The sequence below is a fragment of the Microcaecilia unicolor genome, chromosome 5 (genome assembly GCF_901765095.1).
Source record: "Microcaecilia unicolor chromosome 5, aMicUni1.1, whole genome shotgun sequence".
Lineage (NCBI taxonomy): Eukaryota > Metazoa > Chordata > Amphibia > Gymnophiona > Siphonopidae > Microcaecilia > Microcaecilia unicolor.
The window spans coordinates 9,336,180-9,356,902 of NC_044035.1; the positions used below are offsets into that span (position 1 = coordinate 9,336,180).

Genomic DNA, 20,723 nt, shown 5'->3' on the forward strand with positions numbered 1-20,723 from the left:
TGCACTGATATACTAGGGTGCTTAATTTGGATTCACGGTGTGTAGCTGTTTTACAACTTGTTAGGATAGTGAACTGGATTTAAGTCTAGCACTAATTGGAAAGCATGTGGGTATGTGCCCGTGCTACCTGATTAGCGCAGGCATGACTACTCTCCACCTATGGGCATACCTCCCGCGCTGGAAAATTAAAAAAAAAATTTCTATTGCGGCATCAGTGTGTGCTAAGCAGAAACCTATCGTGCGTCCCACGTTAGGCCTACCACGCTTTAGTAAAAGGGCCTCAAAGTGTGCATCTTCTCTTCTGGATGGCTTTCGTAAGCAGAAAATTAAGCAAAAGCAATGCATTTTCCATTTTTTTCTTTGCTTTAGTTCAGACCACGGAAAGTTACAAGTTCTGTAGAATGAAAAAGAGTACAGAATTAATAAAACTAAAACTAAGAAACAGGGAGCACAGATCTACACAAATTATAGTGCAAAATTTTATTTATTTATTTATTGCATTTGTATCCCACATTTCCCCACCTTTTTGCAGGTTCAAAGTGGCTTACAATGTGTTGTTCTTGGTGGTATTGAATTAGAACATAGTTACTTATTGTTACATAGAGAATTAGAGTAACATGGTAAAAGTTAAAAACAAGCAGATATTATAAAATAATTACATATTTTGCATACAGATTTTGAGTAACATAGAGGGGCATAATCGAACGAAAACGTCTATCTCCATGGGCGTTTATCTCCAAGAATGGGTCCGTGAAGGGGTGGACCGAACCGTATTTTCGCAAAAAATAAAGGTCCATGTTTTATTCGACAATTTGTGAGCTGGGCGTTTTTATTTTTCAGCGATAATGGAAAATGAAAGCGCCCAGCTCAAAAACGAATAAATCAAAGGCATTTGTTCGTGGGAGGGGCCAGGATTCGTAGTGCACTGGTCCCCCTCACATGCCAGGACACCAACCGGGCACCCTAGGGGGCACTTTTACAAAAACAAAAAAAAGGTAAAAGAGCTCCCAGGTGCATAGCACCCTTCCCTTGTGTGTTGAGCCCCCCAAATCCCCCTCAAAACCCACTGCCCACAAGTCTACACCATTATTATAGCCCTAAGAGGTGAAGGGGGGCACCTACATGTGGGTACAGTGGGTTTGGGGGGGGGGGGGTTGGACGACTAATAAGCATTAAGCAGCACAATTGTAACAGGTAGGGGGGGATGGGCCTGGGTCCACCTGCCTGAAGTCCACTGCACCCCCTAACAACTGCTCCAGGGACCTGCATACTGCTGCCAGGGAGGTGGGTATGACATTTGAGGGTGAAAATAAAAAGTTGTGAAACATCATTTTTTGTGGTGGGAGGGGGTTAGTGACCACTGGGGGAGTCAGGGGAGGTCATCCCCGATTCCCTCCGATGGTCATCTGGTCATTTAGAGCACTTTTTTGGGACCTGTTCGTGTGAAAAAAGGGTCCAACAAAAGTGTCCTAAATGTTCGCTAAAAACGCCTTTATTTTTTCGATTATCGCCCTAACGCGTACATCTCTCCTCGGCCGATAACCACGCCCCAGTTCCACCTTCGCCACACCTCTGACACGCCCCCATCAACTTTGTCCGCATCCACGACGGAGTGCAGTTGAAAACGTCCAAAATCGGCTTTCGATTATACCGATTTATTCGTTTTTGTGAGATAAACGTCTATCTCCCGATTTGGGTCGAAATCTAGGCGTTTTTCTCTTTCGATTATAAGGTGGATAGTAGAAGTTTAGAGCAAGCAGAAATTATAAAAATAGGTCTGTGTAAGGGAAAAGGAGGCGCGTGCATTTATATTTGTTGTTCTGTATGGTATGCCTTGTTAAAGAGATGGGTCTTCAATGATATTCGGAAGTTTGTTAGCTCGTGGATCTATATGATTTACATATTTTGCAGTAATTGGTACAGACTTTTTATGCTGTTCTAGACAAGATGATGGTCACAAAGTTTCAACAGCCAGCATAAACCATTCCCAAATAAAAATTTTACCAGTAAACTCTCAATTCTTAATCTAACTCTTCTTTAATGTAGCAATCATAGCAAAGAAAATCAACTTACAGTTCAGTTGCTTGGAAAGAATTGTTGCCTTCTGCAAACAGAGTCCATATCTAGCCACTTCAGAGGCAAGGAGATGGCCAGAACCTCGGCCCAGCTGAGAGGAAAGCTTTAATGCTCAAAGGAGAAAGTGGTAAAGAATTTTGATGAAATCACAGTAGGTTAAGGAAGGATCAGCACCTTGAACAGCTGCTGATCACAAAGGTATGCTAGGAAGGCTAGGACTCTCAATCATAGCCCCCAGGGGGACAGAAGGAGGGCTGGCCCTGGACCAAAACTAAGAGCCAATAGGGAAAACTCACAAGGAATCACAGAAAACTGCAAACTACAGGGCAACTGTAGTACACAGTGGCCCAGATGCATCAACCAAACGTAAAAAAATCAAAAACGTAAAAGTGCTTACCGAATTTGAAAAAACGAAGAATGCACCAAAAAACTAAGTCGCACATGTTTAGTGCGGTATTGTAAAGTACAATGCATTACAGATTCGTAAACCCCGTCGGTAATCGGCCCCTAAAACATGTGCAGAGCAGCCAAGCGTTATGCTGGCTGCTCTGTGCATGCCACAAACGTCAACACAAGCGTATTAAACCTACGTAGGTTGCTTACGTCAGACAGGGGCGTGCGAGGGGGGGGATCGGGACATGCAAGCGTTTAGCTCTGTGATCCTAGCAGGAGAGTGCAGTTGAAGATGTCCTCCTCAAGATTCCAAAAAGGACGTCCTTCATAAACCCCCCTTTCTAACAAAAGACCTCTTTCACTGTGATCCCCTTTAGCTCAGCAGAGAGACCTGGGCCCGCCCCCGGCTGGGGGGAAACAGAGGAAGGGAGGGGGACCCGGACAGCTTAAAGTTGTTTACAGAACCTGGGAAATTGGCTTCAGAGGAGAGCAGAGTGTTAATTTTCAAAGCTGTGGGAGAAGGAGAAATAGAGATAGGAAGGGAGGGGGGCTGTGGCTGCTACAGTTTTGAGTTTTCTTTTGATTTTTTTTTAATACAGGGGGAAGCGGGGAGCCACGTGTTTGTGTGTGTTTTTTTATTTTCAAACATGCCAGCTTGGATTTTTATGCTGCAGGGAGAAGCGGGGAGCAGTGTCTGTATGACAGCTCAGGCCTTAATGACAGCTCTGAGCTGACGTTAAATATTTCACGGTAAATGATTCGGTGCAATCGTCGGTATGGTTAGTGCATTCCGAATCGCCCACATTTCAATGGTAGTTACTCGTTTGCATTCCGTTTTCATTAGCTGCTAGCGTCGTCGGAAAATGGCCTTTAATGCATGCCACGGTTGAAACTTCCTTCATTAAAGGGTCGTTAAAGTTTAGTGCATCTTGCCCAGTGTTAGCTATACACAGACAATGCAATAGAATACAAATACTACTCATACTAAATATACGTAACAAAACCTGCTACCATGAATGTGGGGGCAGAATATTTATGTTGGTAAAAGCATCTAACAAAATGAAAGAAACCACGAAAACCATTGACATTCTTGACTTTATTTTATGATGCATAAATAATTTGACTACACATCAACTTGAGCACATTCAGAATGAGAAATTAGACATTAATGTACAAAATTTAAAGAGCCCACAACATCTAGTGTGACTCCATGGCTCGGCATACTGGCTAAATTCACTAATCAGTTTGGCCATTTCAAACAATTATCAATGAGATGCACAGCCACAGAGTGTTCGAGTTGGGCTTTACTATCACTTTTGATGACTGTTTAAATTTTTGAGAGTCCGTTTATTGAAGTTTTCTGGCTCAGTTCAACCACATGTACTGTGTATAGCACAGTCTTGGTGATGCTTTGTTTACTGATGGTGCCCTTCTTCAGTTTCTTCTGATGGCGTTGTATTGCTTTTCAATGAAGTCTGTGGTTTATCAGCAATATAGGGGAACGTATGATTTTGTCTTTGATCTGCAATGAGTGGCAGAAAGTCCATATTATTAAGGACAAGTTTAATCCATTCCCGAACAGCCTTTAAAACAATGCAGTTCCATGGTTTCCTATAAATAGGAAGGAATAGAGGAGGCCATGACTGTTCCAACTCTCTGTTTTAAGAAGCAAGACGACTTGTTTATGACAGATATTTATCAAACTAGTTATTAGATTATGCTCTGTCTATCCTGCCATAAAGATACTGGACTTACTGAAGATCAGTGTACCCAAGTACTTGAAAACAGGAGCAGTGGAACACATTTTGGATAGGAGGGGCCAAAATAAATCAATCGAGCTCCAACCCAAAACTCTCTGATGCTCTGCTAAAAACTGATCAGGCCATGGCCCCGGTGGCCCACCCAATTCCACTGCTTATGCCTGGAAGGGTTTCTGAGTGAGATCTCTAAGGGTTTTCTCCTTTTTTCCCCATTATGATGAAATAGTAGGAGAAATCCTTGTAATGTATTTGTACTAGTGTTGATTTACCAAAATAAGAGTATGGAGTGGATCATGAGAAGCACTATTACACTGAAGGGTTCTTTCTTCCTTCCTACCATTCTTCAGTGTTAATACAATAATTCATGCAGTAAAAGAATTTTTGAATGCACCTAAGTCGATGAAAATACCTTCCTGCGTAATGGGGAATGGCACTTAGAAAGCTAATCATTTTAACAGTGATCTCCTTCACATTCTTTGGTAGGTAAAATTAGGAAGCAGGAGTTTGGGTGAATTGCAATTGAATAATGACTTGGCAGCATATTTTTAAGTGATGCAAGGTGTGTATTACTACTGACTGTGCATAGGTTTGAAATATCAAGTGGGGACAGCTGTCTTTTACACTGCTGTCCTGTCCTTCAAATCTAAGGGAGTGTCACAAGCTGGGTGATATCCACTGGTGACCTGCAGGACAGATAATTTGTGACTTTGACTGACAGGGATGGATCCCAGCCTGTGTGATGTCATTTGTTTCCTCCTGACTTCCACGTATGCTCCTAGGACTGCAGAGGAACAACAAAAGCCATTTAGAAATAATGACTTTGGAATAAAATGATTTACTGGAACAGGGTGCCTTGGGTGCTTGCCAAACGTTGGACAATGCACAGAGGTTGTTTTTCATGGAAATATGCAGCAGAGCAATACAATAGAATCTCCTAAAACAGACTGCTTTTATAGGCCACACATCAGCTTTTATTATTTTTCTGCTTAATTTGAGAACATTTCCATGACTTTAAGCAAACAATCTGCCCTTTAACAAAAAGTGTGCTTGGTTATAGTCCAGCCAATTAATTCTACTGAAAAGCTAAAGGCAGCAATTGCTTTAGCTTGTGGTAGGAAGGGGAGGGGCCCTGCATTCAGGTAAAGAGATAATCTATTAGGACAATAATGTACATTGAGGTGAATGCCTTCCTAGCTGTTTGCCAGTACTTATTTTGTAGCCTTTGGATTCCCCAGGCCTCCTGCTGAACAGTTTTTCTCTCTCTCCTCCCCCACCAATCTTTGTCCTGGCATTCATGCTCTGCTGAAAGGAGAGAAAGGTGGAGTCTGTACCTAGTATTTCACTGTCTCTCATTTCTTCCTCGATAACGAGCAGCCGGTTGTATTTGGTCGCCCGCTCCCCACGGATCAGACCTCCCAACTTGATGAACCGGGCTTCCAGTCCAACAGCCTACAAGATCAGAAACAAAGCACCATATCTGAAACCATTCTGTACAAACTCTGAAAAAGGACCTGCATGTAACCCCCTCCATAAAGCAACCAGTCAAATGTTGTTTCAGCAAAAGAAAATCAGAGTGTGGCAGACATGAACTGTTGCCCAGATGTAATACGCACAGGCAAAAATTGGCTCTCTTTCCCCCAGTTTTGCAGATTCTTTTTTTTTCAATTCATTTCACAAATTCATGTTAATTTGTAGCCTGCTATATAATGCACAGAAATCAATGGTATATGTGTGAATTCATAGGTCCGGATTCTATATAGCATGCCTAGAAGGTCCACGCTGAAATCCAAGCGTATTCTGTAACAATGCATGTAACTTAAGTGGTTTAACAAAGCCAATCAGTGTTGATAACAGCACTTAACAAGCAATAATGAGCACTAATTGGCAATCATTAGAATTTATGCACAAAACTAGCTAAGCGTATTCTGTAACACGTGCGCAGCCAAATAGGGGCATGGTTATAGGCATGGAAATGGGCGTTTCAAAATTTACACACGTAATTATAGAATAAAGCCCTGTGTGCCTAAATCTATGCATTGGGATTTACACCATGTTTTTGGTGGTGTAAATAGAAGCGTGTAGTTCTAGGCACTGGGATATCAATTAAACATATTCTATATACGGTGCCTAAATCTAGATGCCACTTATAGAATATGCTTAGGCAAAAATGTTTTCCGGGCGAATGTTTTTAGGCGCAATATGTAGAATTCCCTCCCCCCAAGTGCCTATTTTAGAAAGGACATGGAAAGGGGAATTCACGTGTCCAGATTAGGATATGAACAATTCCCACAGTATTTTTCAACAGACTCTGCCAAATGTAAAGCCACTTGTAACATGGGTGCAGGATTGCACATGTCTCCACACACAGCGGGTGCCAGCAATTTTGAAAATCTTAACTTTATAAACTGCTTAATCCAAACAAATGGTCCTAAGCGGTTTAGAAAGTATAAAAGATACAAAATATACAGTATTACATCTTTACATAAAGTCAAGAAAAAAACAACAATGCATTCTAAATAAACTAATCAATACTTCAAAAATATAATTAAAAATAACCACAAAACAAAAGGTTTCTCGAAAAGATACATCTTAAACTGTTTTCTAGTAATAGTAATAACTTTCTGATCTAAGGGGCCCTTTTACTAAGGTGTGCTCAAAAGTGCCCTGCGCTGGTGTAGGCACGTGTTTTGGGCGTGCACTGGTCCATTTCATGAGCGTGCTTGGAAAAAAAGGGGATTGTTTAATGTGCTGGAAAATGGACGTACGGCAAAATGAAAACCAGTGCGCACCCAATTTCGGCCTGAGACCTTACCACCACCTAACCAGGTGGTAAGTGTGCAGTGCACGCCAACTGCCGATTACCGACGGGTAAGGGCCCCGCAGTAGAAAACAGAAAATATTTTCTACTGCATGTTTTGGGCGCGCACCAAAAATGGAATTACCGCCCGGGGCAAGCGGTAGCTAGGCGGTAATGCCAATTTGATGATGAGCGTTGGATGTGCATAGGCACCTACACTCCTTTGTAAAAGGGCTCCTAAGTTCCAAAGGCAAATCATTCCAAGCAGAGACAGAGCCAACAGAAAAAGATGACTGCTAATGCCTAGTATATTTCAACCCACTAGGGGAAGGAAAAAAAACAGCACAAATCTGTCTCCAGTAGTACAAGTCGAATGTTTCAGTTATAAAGATAAAGAAAGAGGAGCAAGATCATATATCACTTTATGAACAAAGCATAACACTTTAAACAATACTCTGGTACACAGAGGGAGCCAATGACAGGACTTCAACAGAGGAGAAACACTATCATATCTGGAACGATGAAAAAAATCAGCCTTGTAGTGTGCTTTGAAGTAATTGCAATTTAGATAGCAATTTCTGCAATAAACAAGATAAATGGAGTTATAATAGTCAAGAACTGATAAAATCATAGCCTGCATGTGGAGAAAAAAAAAGTGCAAATACCCCTTCAAGTGGCAGCAGTTTTAAAAATTGCTGGTTCCATTGTAGATGAATATCGCAAGCCAGCAGAACGAGTCTCCCCCCACCATGACTACACAAAACATTGGATACCCTCAACAACCCCCCCCCCCCCCCCTCAAGGAGGTCTGCTCCTCTCCATCATCCCAAAACAACCAATTCCCACATACACACCCTCCAGCAGATCCCGCTCCTCAATGGCCATCCCTAGTCCTCCAGGGTCTCTGATGTCTACTGGAAATAGGAGTGATGCCCATTCGCTCCTGTTCTTACAGCTCTGGGTTCAAATACAGCCATCGTGCCCCCTAGCAGTACTCTTGCAATAACCTGAAAAGAATTTATTACAATGTAGCCCATAAAGAATATTTTAATGGTTCATGTTTCCTATTAGATTTGTGAAGTAGTTTCCAATTTCCATTTGCTCCTCTCCCAATGTAAGGATATAGAACGAAGGAATATTTTATTTCCTAATAGACTACTTTCTCCATTGACAAGCAGTATGTAATCAGCTACACAAGTGGGTGACCTTATCTGATGGCACTGGGATGAATTGAGGTTGAAAGGGGGCAGACTGAGGAATAATGTCAGGAAGTATTTTTTCACGGAGAGAGTGGTACACACCTGGAATGCCCTCCCATGGGAGGTGGTGGAGATGAAAACGGTAACAGAATTCAAAAAGGTGTGGGATAAACACAAAGGAATCCTGTTTAGAAGGATCTCTCCTACTATCACTCCCTCCATCTGTCATATCCTCAACCTCTCTCTCTCCACTGCAACTGTCCCCGACACCTTCAAGCATGCCGTAGTCACGCCACTCCTCAAAAAACCATCACTCTACCCTACCTGTCCCTCCAACTACCGCCCCATCTCCCTCCTACCCTTCCTCTCCAAGATACTTGAGCGCGCAGTCCACAGCCACTGCCTTGATTTTCTCTCCTCTCATGCTATCCTCGATCCGCTTCAATCCGGTTTTTGCCCTCTTCACTCCACAGAAACAGCACTCTCTAAAGTCTGTAATGGCCTGTTCCTTGCCAAATCCAGAGGCCACTACTCCATCCTCATCCTCCTCGATCTATCCGCCGCTTTTGACACTGTCAATCATGACTTACCTTCTTGCCACACTGTCCTCATTTGGGTTCCAGGGCTCTGTCCTCTCCTGGTTCTCCTCCTATCTCTCCCACCGCACTTTCAAAGTTCACTCTCATGGATCTTCCTCCACCCCCATCCCCTTATCTGTTGGTGTTCCCCAGGGATCTGTCCTTGCACCCCTTCTCTTCTCAATCTACACCTCTTCCCTGGGCTCCCTGATCTCATCTCATGGTTTCCAGTATCATCTCTATGCTGATGACACCCAACTGTATCTCTCCACACCAGACATCACCGCGGAGACCCAGGCAAAGGTATCGGCCTGCTTATCCGACATTGCTGCCTGGATGTCCAACCGCCACCTGAAACTGAACATGTCCAAGACCGAGCTTATCGTCTTTCCACCAAAACCCACTTCTCCTCTTCCTCCACTTTCTATCTCATTGATAACACCCTCATCCTCTCCGTCTCATCTGCCCGCAACCTCGGAGTCATCTTTGACTCCTCTCTCTCCTTCTCTGCGCATATCCAGCAGATAGCCAAGACCTGTCGCTTTTTCCTCTTTAACATCAGCAAAATTTGCCCTTTCCTCTCTGAACACACCACCCAAACTCTTGTCCACGCTCTCATTACCTCTCACCTGGACTACTGCAACTTACTCCTCACCGGCCTCCCACTTAGCCATCTATCCCCCCTTCAATCTGTTCAGAACTCTGCTGCACGTCTCATATTCCGCCAGAACCGATATACTCATATCACCCCTCTCCTCAGGTCACTTCACTGGCTTCCGATCAGATACCGCATTCAATTCAAGCTTCTCCTTCTTACCTACAAATGCACTCAGTCTGCTGCCCCTCACTATCTTTCTACCCTCATCTCCCCTTACGTTTCCGCCCGTAACCTCCGTTCACAGAATAAATCACTCCTCTCAGTACCCTTCTCCACCACCGCCAACTCCAGGCTCCGCTCATTCTGCCTCGCCTCACCCTATGCTTGGAACAACCTTCCTGAGCCCTTACGCCAAGCCCCCTCCCTGCCCGTCTTCAAGTCTTTGCTTAAAGCCCACCTCTTCAATGCTGCATTCGGCACCTAACCCTTACCGTTCAGTGAATCCAGACTGCCCCAATTTGACTGCCCCTATCGGACCGACCATTCACTTGTCTATTAGATTGTAAGCTCTTTGAGCAGGGACTGTCTCTCTTTGTTAAATTGTACAGCGCTGCGTAACCCTAGTAGCGCTCTAGAAATGTTAAGTAGTAGTAGTAGAAGGAATGGATCCACAGAAGCTTAGTGGAGATCCAAAAGCAACACTGGCAATTGGCAAAGTCGGTACTAGGCAAGCTTTTACAGTCTATGCTTTGATCATGGCTGGACAGATTCAGCTTCAGAAGCTGGAGAAAAAGACCAGTGCTGGGCAGACTTCTATGGTCTGTGCCCTAATCGTGGCTGGACAGATTTGGATGGGCAGGAGTGAAGCTTTTCAGGGGCTTTGACATTAAATTCAGAAATTTTAGAACAAGGGCAGTGCTGGGCAGACTTCTACAGTCTATGCCCTGAAAAGGGCAAGGACAAATCAAGACCAGGTATACATATGAGGCAATCTCTGCTCCCCAGAGCTTACAAGTTAGCCAACACAAACAATTCATCTAATATAATAAAATAATCTAATATAATAAAACGCACCGTGAACGTTCTAATGAGGACAACGTTCTGAAGTCACTCAAACATTTCTTAGGGTTCGTGGATTCGTGGTGTGAAGCCAGCCAGGCTGCCAGCCGTCTCTGCCCCGCCCTCGCGTCAAACATCATGACGTCCAGGGCAAACGTCATGACGTCAACGGCGCAAAAAAAAAACGCAGCGTCAGGGAAGGAGGCGGCGCTCCCGACGTCTCTAGCCTTCCCTTCGCTGTGTTCCGCCTTCTTCTGACGTCAAGGATGACGTCAGAAGAAGGCGGAACACAACGAAGGGAAGGCTAGACGTCGGGAGCGCCGCCTCCTTCCCTGACGCTGCGCTGCCGGAACCGCCGCCACGGAGGTAAATTTTAAAAAAAAAAGGGATGTAGGGGGAAGAGAAGAGGGTGGGCAGTTGAACAATGGGAGCGGGAGGGCAGAGGAGAAACGACAGCAAGGATGCGAAGGGGGCGGGACATGCTGGGACATGGGAGACAGAAGAGCATGGATGCGAGGGGGGGTCATGGAAGGGAGAGAGGGGAATTGCTGGAAAAGGATGAATGGAGGGGGCAGGGGACAGAGAAGCATGGATGGGCATGGATTGAGATGGCAGGGCTCAGGGTGAGAGGGGAATTGCTGTAAAAAGGATGAATGGAGGGGGCAGGGGACAGAGAAGCATGGATGGGCATGGATTGAGATGGCAGGGCTCAGGGAGAGAGGGGAATTGCTGGAAAATGATGAATGGAGGGGGCAGGGGACAGAGAAGCATGGATGGGCATGGATTGAGATGGCAGGGCTCAGGGAGAGAGGGAAATTGCTGGAAAAGGATGAATGGAGGGGGCAGGGGACAGAGAAGCATGGATGGGCATGGATTGAGATGGCAGGGCTCAGGGTGAGAGGGGAATTGATGGAAAAGGATGAATGGAGGGGGCAGGGGACAGAGAAGCATGGATGGGCATGGATTGAGATGGCAGGGCTCAGGGTGAGAGGGGAATTGCTGTAAAAAGGATGAATGGAGGGGGCAGGGGACAGAGAAGCATGGATGGGCATGGATTGAGATGGCAGGGCTCAGGGAGAGAGGGGAATTGCTGGAAAATGATGAATGGAGGGGGCAGGGGACAGAGAAGCATGGATGGGCATGGATTGAGATGGCAGGGCTCAGGGAGAGAGGGAAATTGCTGGAAAAGGATGAATGGAGGGGGCAGGGGACAGAGAAGCATGGATGGGCATGGATTGAGATGGCAGGGCTCAGGGAGAGAGGGGAATTGCTGGAAAAGGATGAATGGAGGGGGCAGGGGACAGAGAAGCATGGATGGGCATGGATTGAGATGGCAGGGCTCAGGGAGAGAGGGGAATTGCTGGAAAAGGATGAATGGAGGGGGCAGGGGACAGAGAAGCATGGATGGGCATGGATTGAGATGGCAGGGCTCAGGGAGAGAGGGGAATTGCTGGAAAAGGATGAATGGAGGGGGCAGGGGACAGATGGGCATGGATTGGGAGGGCAAGGCTCACACTCTCTCTCTCATATACAATGTCTTTCTGACTCTCACTCTCACACACTCTGTCTCACAATGTATCACATTCACTCTCTTTGTGCCACACAGTCACTCACACACTCGCTTGGTCTCATACACTCACTCTCACAGAGAATCTGTGTCTCACACACACTCTCTCTCTCGCACACACACACACACTCTCACACTGTGTCTCACATACACACTTGCACACACTCTCATTCTCACACACACACTCTCACAAACACACTCACACCCAGACTCACTTTCTCTCTCACACACACACACTCACACTTTCACTCTGACTCTCACACAGTCACTCTCACATACACTCTCCCAAACATACACACTCCGAGGAAAACCTTGCTAGCGCCCGTTTCATTTGTGTCAGAAACGGGCCTTTTTTACTAGTGACAAATAAAAGAAAGTATTATAGAGAAATGGTCAAGATGTAAAAACAATTAACAAAAAAAAATAATAGTATTCCCTGAAGTTCTGTGAAGCAAAGCGGTCCTTTAAATTGTCTTCAGTTTTCCAACATTGTTATTTGTCCTTTTCCTTTTGTTAGGTAGAGAACTGAAACTAAACTAAAAAAAATATAGGTGCCCTTTTACTAAAGCTTAACGTTTGCCCACAGGTATAAAATAGGACATTCAGCATTTAGCACATGCTAAGTTTTAGTAAAAGGGCCCCTTAGTTATGTTGTTTTGCTTTCTTCAGTGCAGAGCCATGGCTCAAAGTAACCTAGGTTCCATGCTTGCCCTACCTATGACCACCGGGTGGCAAACAATACTTACAAAATCTCACTCAACTGCTTGGGCCTCAATCATAAGCAAAGTAACTGCTAGAAAACATTATCTATTCCACCTCCAAAAAAATTACTAAGCTAAAGATTTGATCTTCACTTTTAAACCAGCCGTTTCAGTATGATTGAACTGATCTTTCTTGCTGGATGTTGTCTCCATTCCCTCACATGGTTGCCTTAAGAGTTTAATTGTGATGAAAGGGAGGGTGCATTACCCTTCAGAGCAGTTGCAGGTTTCAGCTGAAACACCTCAACCCAAAGCATACAGGTGTAATGCTCTAAGGAATCCTTTTACTAAGCTGCGTTAGGCACTAACCTAACGCAGCTTAAAATAGCGTACTGTGATACGCACTCAGGCATCCTGTGGTAACAGATAAACGCCCTTAGAAGATTTTTCTTTAGGCTCCGACAGTTACGGGCAATAAGATCCTCATTAGTGAAAGAGGATTTTTAGAACTTTAGCTCTAACGGGTCTGCTGCCACAGTTGGAGGGCTTGAGTGAGTTGCTGCTATTTCCATTTGTAGACAGAGTGCTGGGTTTTATGAGACGTTAGGTTTTTCCTCTTTTAAAAAACATTTGATTCAAGTCTGTTTTTGAGGTTTGTGCCTGGGCCGGAATACAGAACAAACTGCTTTTGAATTTGAGCTGGTATCTTCTTTTTCTTTTAGAAAAATGTTAAAAACTTACCTATTTGAGCAACAATTCTGATTTAAAGACTTTTGGATTTTATATTTGATTTTGGTTTACTGTATTATGTAATCCTCCTTATTACTGGAGCTTCTTCTATTTACTGTATACCACTTTAAATCCTTTTGGAATAATAGTGGTATAGAAAACTCCGACAGTATAGTATAGAATAGTATATGTGTACACTAACCATGTGCTAAAAAAATTTTTTTGGAGGGGATATATCATGGCAGAGAGTGGGTGTTCCTGAGCTAATCAGCGCATCTACCTTAGTGCACACTAAGGGCCTGTTTACTAAGCCGCGTTATAGGCGCACTATCGTTTTTAGTGTGCGCTAATGCTAGAGACACCCATAGGAATATATGGGTGTCTCTAGCATTAGCGCACACTAAAAATGAAAGTGTACCTTAGTAGTAAACAGGGCTCAAAGCGAATGCTACATACCTGTAGAAGGTATTCTCCGAGGACAGCAGGCTGATTGTTCTCACTGATGGGGTGACGTCCTCGGCAGCCCCTCCAATCGGAATCTTCCTAGCAAAGTCCTTTGCTAGCTCTCGCGCGCCCGCGCGCACCGCGCATGCGCGGCCGTCTTCCCGCCCGAAATGGGCTCGAGCCGGCCAGTCCAGTATGTAGCAAGACAATACAGTTCAAGGGAAGACACAACTCCAAAGGGGAGGCGGGCGGGTTTGTGAGAACAATCAGCCTGCTGTCCTCGGAGAATACCTTCTACAGGTATGTAGCATTCGCTTTCTCCGAGGACAAGCAGGCTGCTTGTTCTCACTGATGGGGTATCCCTAGCCCCCAGGCTCACTCAAAACAACAACCATGGTCAATTGGACCTCGCAACGGCGAGGACATAACTGAGATTGACCTAAAAAATTTACCAACTAACTGAGAGTGCAGCCTGGAACAGAACAAACAGGGCCCTCGGGGGGTGGAGTTGGATCCTAAAGCCCAAACAGGTTCTGAAGAACTGACTGCCCGAACCGACTGTCGCGTCGGGTATCCTGCTGCAGGCAGTAATGAGATGTGAATGTGTGGACAGATGACCACGTCGCAGCTTTGCAAATTTCTTCAATGGAGGCTGACTTCAAGTGGGCTACCGACGCAGCCATGGCTCTAACATTATGAGCCGTGACATGACCCTCAAGAGCCAGCCCCGCCTGGGCGTAAGTGAAGGAAATGCAATCTGCTAGCCAATTGGATATGGTGCGTTTCCCTACAGCCACTCCCCTCCTATTGGGATCAAAAGAAACAAACAATTGGGCGGACTGTCTGTGGGGCTGTGTCCGCTCCAGATAGAAGGCCAATGCTCTCTTGCAGTCCAATGTGTGCAGCTGACGTTCAGCAGGGCAGGAATGAGGACGGGGAAAGAATGTTGGCAAGACAATTGACTGGTTCAGATGGAACTCCGACACGACCTTTGGCAAGAACTTAGGGTGAGTGCGGAGGACTACTCTGTTATGATGAAATTTGGTGTAAGGGGCCTGGCCTACCAGGGCCTGAAGCTCACTGACCCTACGAGCTGAAGTAACTGCCACCAAGAAAATGACCTTCCAGGTCAAGTACTTCAGATGGCAGGAATTCAGTGGCTCAAAAGGAGGTTTCATCAGCTGGGTGAGAACGACATTGAGATCCCATGACACTGTAGGAGGCTTGACAGGGGGCTTTGACAAAAGCAAACCTCTCATGAAGCGAACAACTAAAGGCTGTCCCGAGATCGGCTTACCTTCCACATGGTAATGGTATGCACTGATTGCGCTAAGGTGAACTCTTACAGAGTTGGTCTTGAGACCAGACTCAGACAAGTGCAGAAGGTATTCAAGCAGGGTCTGTGTAGGACAAGAGCGAGGAGCTAGGGCCTTGCTGTCACACCAGACGGCAAACCTCCTCCACAGAAAGAAGTAACTCCTCTTGGTGGAATCTTTCCTGGAAGCAAGCAAGACGCGGGAGACACCCTCTGACAGACCCAAAGAGGCAAAGTCTACGCTCTCAACATCCAGGCCGTGAGAGCCAGGGACCGGAGGCTGGGATGCAGAAGAGCCCCTTCGTTCTGCGTGATGAGGGTCGGAAAACACTCCAATCTCCACGGTTCTTCGGAGGATAACTCCAGAAGAAGAGGGAACCAGATCTGACGCGGCCAAAAAGGAGCAATCAGAATCATGGTGCCTCGGTCTTGTTTGAGTTTCAACAAAGTCTTCCCCACCAGAGGAATGGGAGGATAAGCATACAGCAGGCCTTCCCCCCAATCCAGGAGGAAGGCATCCGATGCCAGTCTGCCGGGGGCCTGAAGCCTGGAACAGAACTGAGGGACTTTGTGGTTCACTCGAGATGCGAAGAGATCCACCAAGGGGGTGCCCCACGCTTGGAAGATCTGGCGCACCACTATGGAGTTGAGCGACCACTCGTGAGGTTGCATAATCCTGCTCAATCTGTCGGCCAGACTGTTGTTTACGCCTGCCAGATATGTGGCTTGGAGCACCATGCCGAGACGGCGAGCCCAGAGCCACATGCTGACGGCTTCCTGACACAGGGGGCGAGATCCGGTGCCCCCCTGCTTGTTGACATAGTACATGGCAACCTGGTTGTCTGTCTGAATTTGGATAATTTGATGGGACAGCCGATCTCTGAAAGCCTTCAGAGCGTTCCAGATCGCTCGCAACTCCAGGAGATTGATCTGTAGACCGCGTTCCTGGAGGGACCAGCGTCCTTGGGTGTGAAGCCCATCGACATGAGCTCCCCATCCCAGGAGAGACGCATCCGTTGTCAGCACTTTTTGTGGCTGAGGAATTTGGAAAGGACGTCCCAGAGTCAAATTGGACCAGATTGTCCACCAATACAGGGATTCGAGAAAACTCGTGGACAGGTGGATCACGTCTTCTAGACCCCCAGCAGCCTGAAACCACTGGGAGGCTAGGGTCCATTGAGCAGATCTCATGTGAAGACGGGCCATGGGAGTCACATGGACTGTGGAGGCCATGTGGCCCAGCAATCTCAACATCTGCCGAGCTGTGATCTGCTGGGACGCTCGCACCCGCGAGACGAGGGACAACAAGTTGTTGGCCCTCGCCTCTGGGAGATAGGCGCGAGCCGTCCGAGAATCCAGCAGAGCTCCTATGAATTCGAGCTTCTGCACTGGGAGAAGATGGGACTTTGGATAATTTATCACAAACCCCAGTAGCTCCAGGAGGCGAATAGTCATCTGCATGGACTGCAGGGCTCCTGCCTCGGATGTGTTCTTCACCAGCCAATCGTCGAGATAAGGGAACACGTGCACTCCCAACCTGCGAAGCGCTGCTGCTACTACAGCCAGGCACTTCGTGAACACCCTGGGCGCAGAGGCGAGCCCAAAGGGTAGCACACAGTACTGGAAGTGGCGTGTGCCCAACTGAAATCGCAGATACTGTCTGTGAGCTGGCAGTATCGGGATGTGTGTGTAGGCATCCTTCAAGTCCAGAGAGCATAGCCAATCGTTTTGCTGAATCATGGGGAGAAGGGTGCCCAGGGAAAGCATCCTGAACTTTTCTTTTACGAGATATTTGTTCAGGGCCCTTAGGTCTAGGATGGGACGCATCCCCCCTGTTTTCTTTTCCACAAGGAAGTACCTGGAATAGAATCCCAGCCCTTCTTGCCCGGATGGCACGGGCTCGACCGCATTGGCGCTGAGAAGGGCGGAGAGTTCCTCTGCAAGTACCTGCTTGTGCTGGAAGCTGTAAGACTGAGCTCCCGGTGGACAATTTGGAGGTTTGGAGGCCAAATTGAGGGTGTATCCTTGCCGGACTATTTGCAGAACCCACTGATCGGAGGTTATGAGAGGCCACCTTTGGTGAAAAGCTTTCAACCTCCCTCCGACTGGCAGGTCGCCCGACACTGACACTTGGATGTCGGCTATGCTCTGCTGGAGCCAGTCAAAAGCTCGCCCCTTGCTTTTGCTGGGGAGCCGCGGGGCCTTGCTGAGGCGCACGCTGCTGACGAGAGCGAGCGCGCTGGGGCTTAGCCTGGGCCGCAGGCTGTCGGGAAGGAGGATTGTACCTACGCTTACCAGAAGTATAGGGAACAGTCTTCCTTCCCCCGAAAAAATCGTCTACCTGTAGAGGTAGAAGCTGAAGGCTGCCGGCGGGAGAACTTGTCGAATGCGGTGTCCCGCTGGTGGAGAGACTCTACCACCTGCTCGACTTTTTCTCCAAAAATGTTGTCCGCACGGCAAGGCGAGTCCGCAATCCGCTGCTGGATTCTATTCTCCAGGTCGGCGGCACGCAGCCATGAGAGCCTGCGCATCACCACACCTTGAGCAGCGGCCCTGGACGCAACATCAAAAGTGTCATAAACTCCTCTGGCCAGGAATTTCCTGCACGCCTTCAGCTGCCTGACCACCTCCTGAAAAGGCTTGGCTTGCTCAGGGGGAAGAGCATCAACCAAGCCCGCCAACTGTCGCACATTATTCCGCATGTGTATGCTCGTGTAGAGCTGGTAAGACTGAATTTTGGCCACGAGCATAGAGGAATGGTAGGCCTTCCTCCCAAAGGAGTCTAAGGTTCTAGAGTCTTTGCCCGGGGGCGCCGAAGCATGCTCCCTAGAACTCTTAGCCTTCTTTAGGGCCAGATCCACAACTCCAGAGTCGTGAGGCAACTGAGTGCGCATCAGCTCTGGGTCCCCATGGATCCGGTACTGGGACTCGATCTTCTTGGGGATGTGGGGATTAGTTAAAGGCTTGGTCCAGTTCGCCAGCAATGTCTTTTTGAGGACATGGTGCAGGGGAACAGTGGACGCTTCCTTAGGTGGAGAAGGATAGTCCAGGAGCTCAAACATTTCAGCCCTGGGCTCGTCCTCCACAACCACCGGGAAGGGGATGGCTGTAGACATCTCCCGGACAAAGGAAGCAAAAGACAGACTCTCGGGAGGAGAAAGCTGTCTTTCAGGAGAGGGAGTGGGATCAGAAGGAAGACCCTCAGACTCCTCGTCAGAGAAATATCTGGGGTCTTCTTCTTCCTCCCACGAGGCCTCACCCTCGGTGTCAGACACAAGTTCACGGACCTGCGTCTGCAACCGTGCCCGGCTCGACTCCGTGGAGCCACGTCCACGATGGGGGCGTCGAGAGGTAGACTCCCTCGCCCGCATCGGCGAAGCTCCCTCCGCCGACGTAGTCGGGGAGCCCTCCTGGGAGGTGGCCGCAGTCGGCACCGCACGCGGTACCGACGTCGGGGACCTCACCCCGGGCGATGGGCCAGCCGGCGCCACGCTCAACGGTACCGGAGGCGCAAGCACCGCCGGTACCGGAGGGGTAGGGCGCAACAGCTCTCCCAGAATCTCTGGGAGAACGGCCCGGAGGCTCTCGTTCAGAGCGGCTGCAGAGAAAGGCATGGAGGTCGATGCAGGCGTCGACGTCAGAACCTGTTCCGGGCGTGGAGGCTGTTCCGGGCTGTCCAGAGTGGAGCGCATCGACACCTCCTGAACAGAGGGTGAGCGGTCCTCTCGGTGCCGATGCCTGCTGGGGGCCGACTCCCTCGGCGACCCAGAGCTCTCGGTGCCGACGCGGGGAGGGGACCGGTGTCGATGCTTCTTCAACTTCTTCCGAAGCATGTCACCGGAGCTCCCCGGCACCGACGAGGAGGACGTAGAATCCAGCCGTCGCTTCCTCGGGGCCGAGGCCGAAGGAGGTCGGTCTCGGGGGGGCTGTACCGCAGGAGCCCTCAGGGTAGGAGGAGACCCACCCGAGGGCTCACCGACACCAGCAGGGGAATGGACAGCCCTCACCTGCACTCCACTCGATGCACCACCGTCCGACGACATCAGGAGACGAGGTCCCGGTACCACCGACGTCGATGCAGCTATCCGATGTCTCGGCGCCGATGCAGAGGGCCGATGCCTCGATGCACTCGATGCACTGGCAGCCAAGGAAGAAGGTCTGGACGCTGATGACGCCGATGCACACGATGACCCCGGTGCCGATGCCGACGAAGAGCCCGAGAACAAAACGTTCCACTGGGCCAATCTCGCTACTTGAGTCCGCCTTTGTAAGAGGGAACACAGACTACAGTTCTGGGGACGGTGCTCGGCCCCCAGACACTGAAGACACGAAGAGTGCCTATCAGTGAGCGAGATTACCCGGGCGCACTGGGTGCACTTCTTGAAGCCGCTGGAAGGCTTCGATGTCATGGGCGGAAAAATCACGCCGGCGAAGTCAAAATCCGAAATGACGAATTTGGAGCACCAAAACTTTAAGGGAGAAAAATCTCGACCGAGGCCGAAAAGAGGCCTACCCCGACAACGAAAGAAAACTTACCGGGGCAAAAACTGGAAATACGGGAAGGGGCAAACGAAACCCAAGGGGGTTTCCGGAGCACTTTCCGAACGAAAAGAACTTTTCCGAAGAAAAAACACGTCGATTAGATAACGGACGCGCGAGGTCGACTCTCCGGGGCTCAACACGGCAAAAAACACAGCCGTACCGAGTGCGGACGAAAGAAGACTGGCCGGCTCGAGCCGGTTTCGGGCGGGAAGACGGCCGTGCATGCGCGGTGCGCGCGGGCGCGCGAGAGCTAGCAAAGGACTTTGCTAGGAAGATTCCGATTGGAGGGGCTGCCGAGGACGTCACCCCATCAGTGAGAACAAGCAGCCTGCTTGTCCTCGGAGAAACCTTTTAACATAATAATACTGCATGATCCCTTACTGCCTACAAAATGGGTGGTAATTATTTTTAATAGCCACAAATTGACAACATTAGCACTTGGCCATTAATTCAAAAAATGGAAAATCAGTCATTTTACAGCTGTGGAAAAAATGGCCTTAGCAGGTGGGAAAAACTTGCGTAAGGGCGTGCTAAACCACTTTTCACCACAGCTTAGTAAAAGGACCCCTAAATGCACAGCATGAAAATAACCATGACTGACTCTAAATAAATGACAGAAGACGGGTCACGTGACGCTATGCACAGGAGCGGGCGCTAGCTACTTCGCTCATGCCAACTCCTCGAGAACCTTGCGGATAAACAGCAGAAAATCGGGCGACCTCCAACCCATTTTACCAAGATATCCTGGAGGAGAGACTTAAGATCAACCAGACCCGGCGGCGAGAATCAATGGCGGCGAAAACGCTAAGAAAAGACAAGGAGAAAAACCGGCCGACAGATGACAAGATGGCGGCCCCGGCTAGTCCGTCTTCCTCCCAGGTCAGCTCAGTATGGATGGCCGAAATAGTTGGGGAGGTCACTAACGCACTGGAAACTATACTAGAAAACAAGCTGGGTTCGCTGGA

General features: G+C 48.1%; 1 protein-coding gene across 3 annotated transcripts in view; it reads right to left on the reverse strand.

Moving 5' to 3' along the window:
- Window positions 1–3,598: 3,598 nt before the first annotated feature.
- ENO4 (enolase 4) overlaps window positions 3,599–20,723 on the reverse strand; it is a 175,299-nt gene continuing 158,174 nt past the window's right edge. For all 3 annotated transcript variants that reach the window (XM_030204749.1, XM_030204748.1, XM_030204750.1), the window contains 2 exons: window positions 5,561–5,678; window positions 3,599–3,991 (listed from right to left, as the gene is read on the reverse strand). In XM_030204749.1, the coding sequence (XP_030060609.1) occupies window positions 3,885–3,991; window positions 5,561–5,678 (225 nt within the window). In that variant the 3' untranslated portion in view covers window positions 3,599–3,884. The remainder of the gene's footprint in view (window positions 3,992–5,560; window positions 5,679–20,723) is intronic.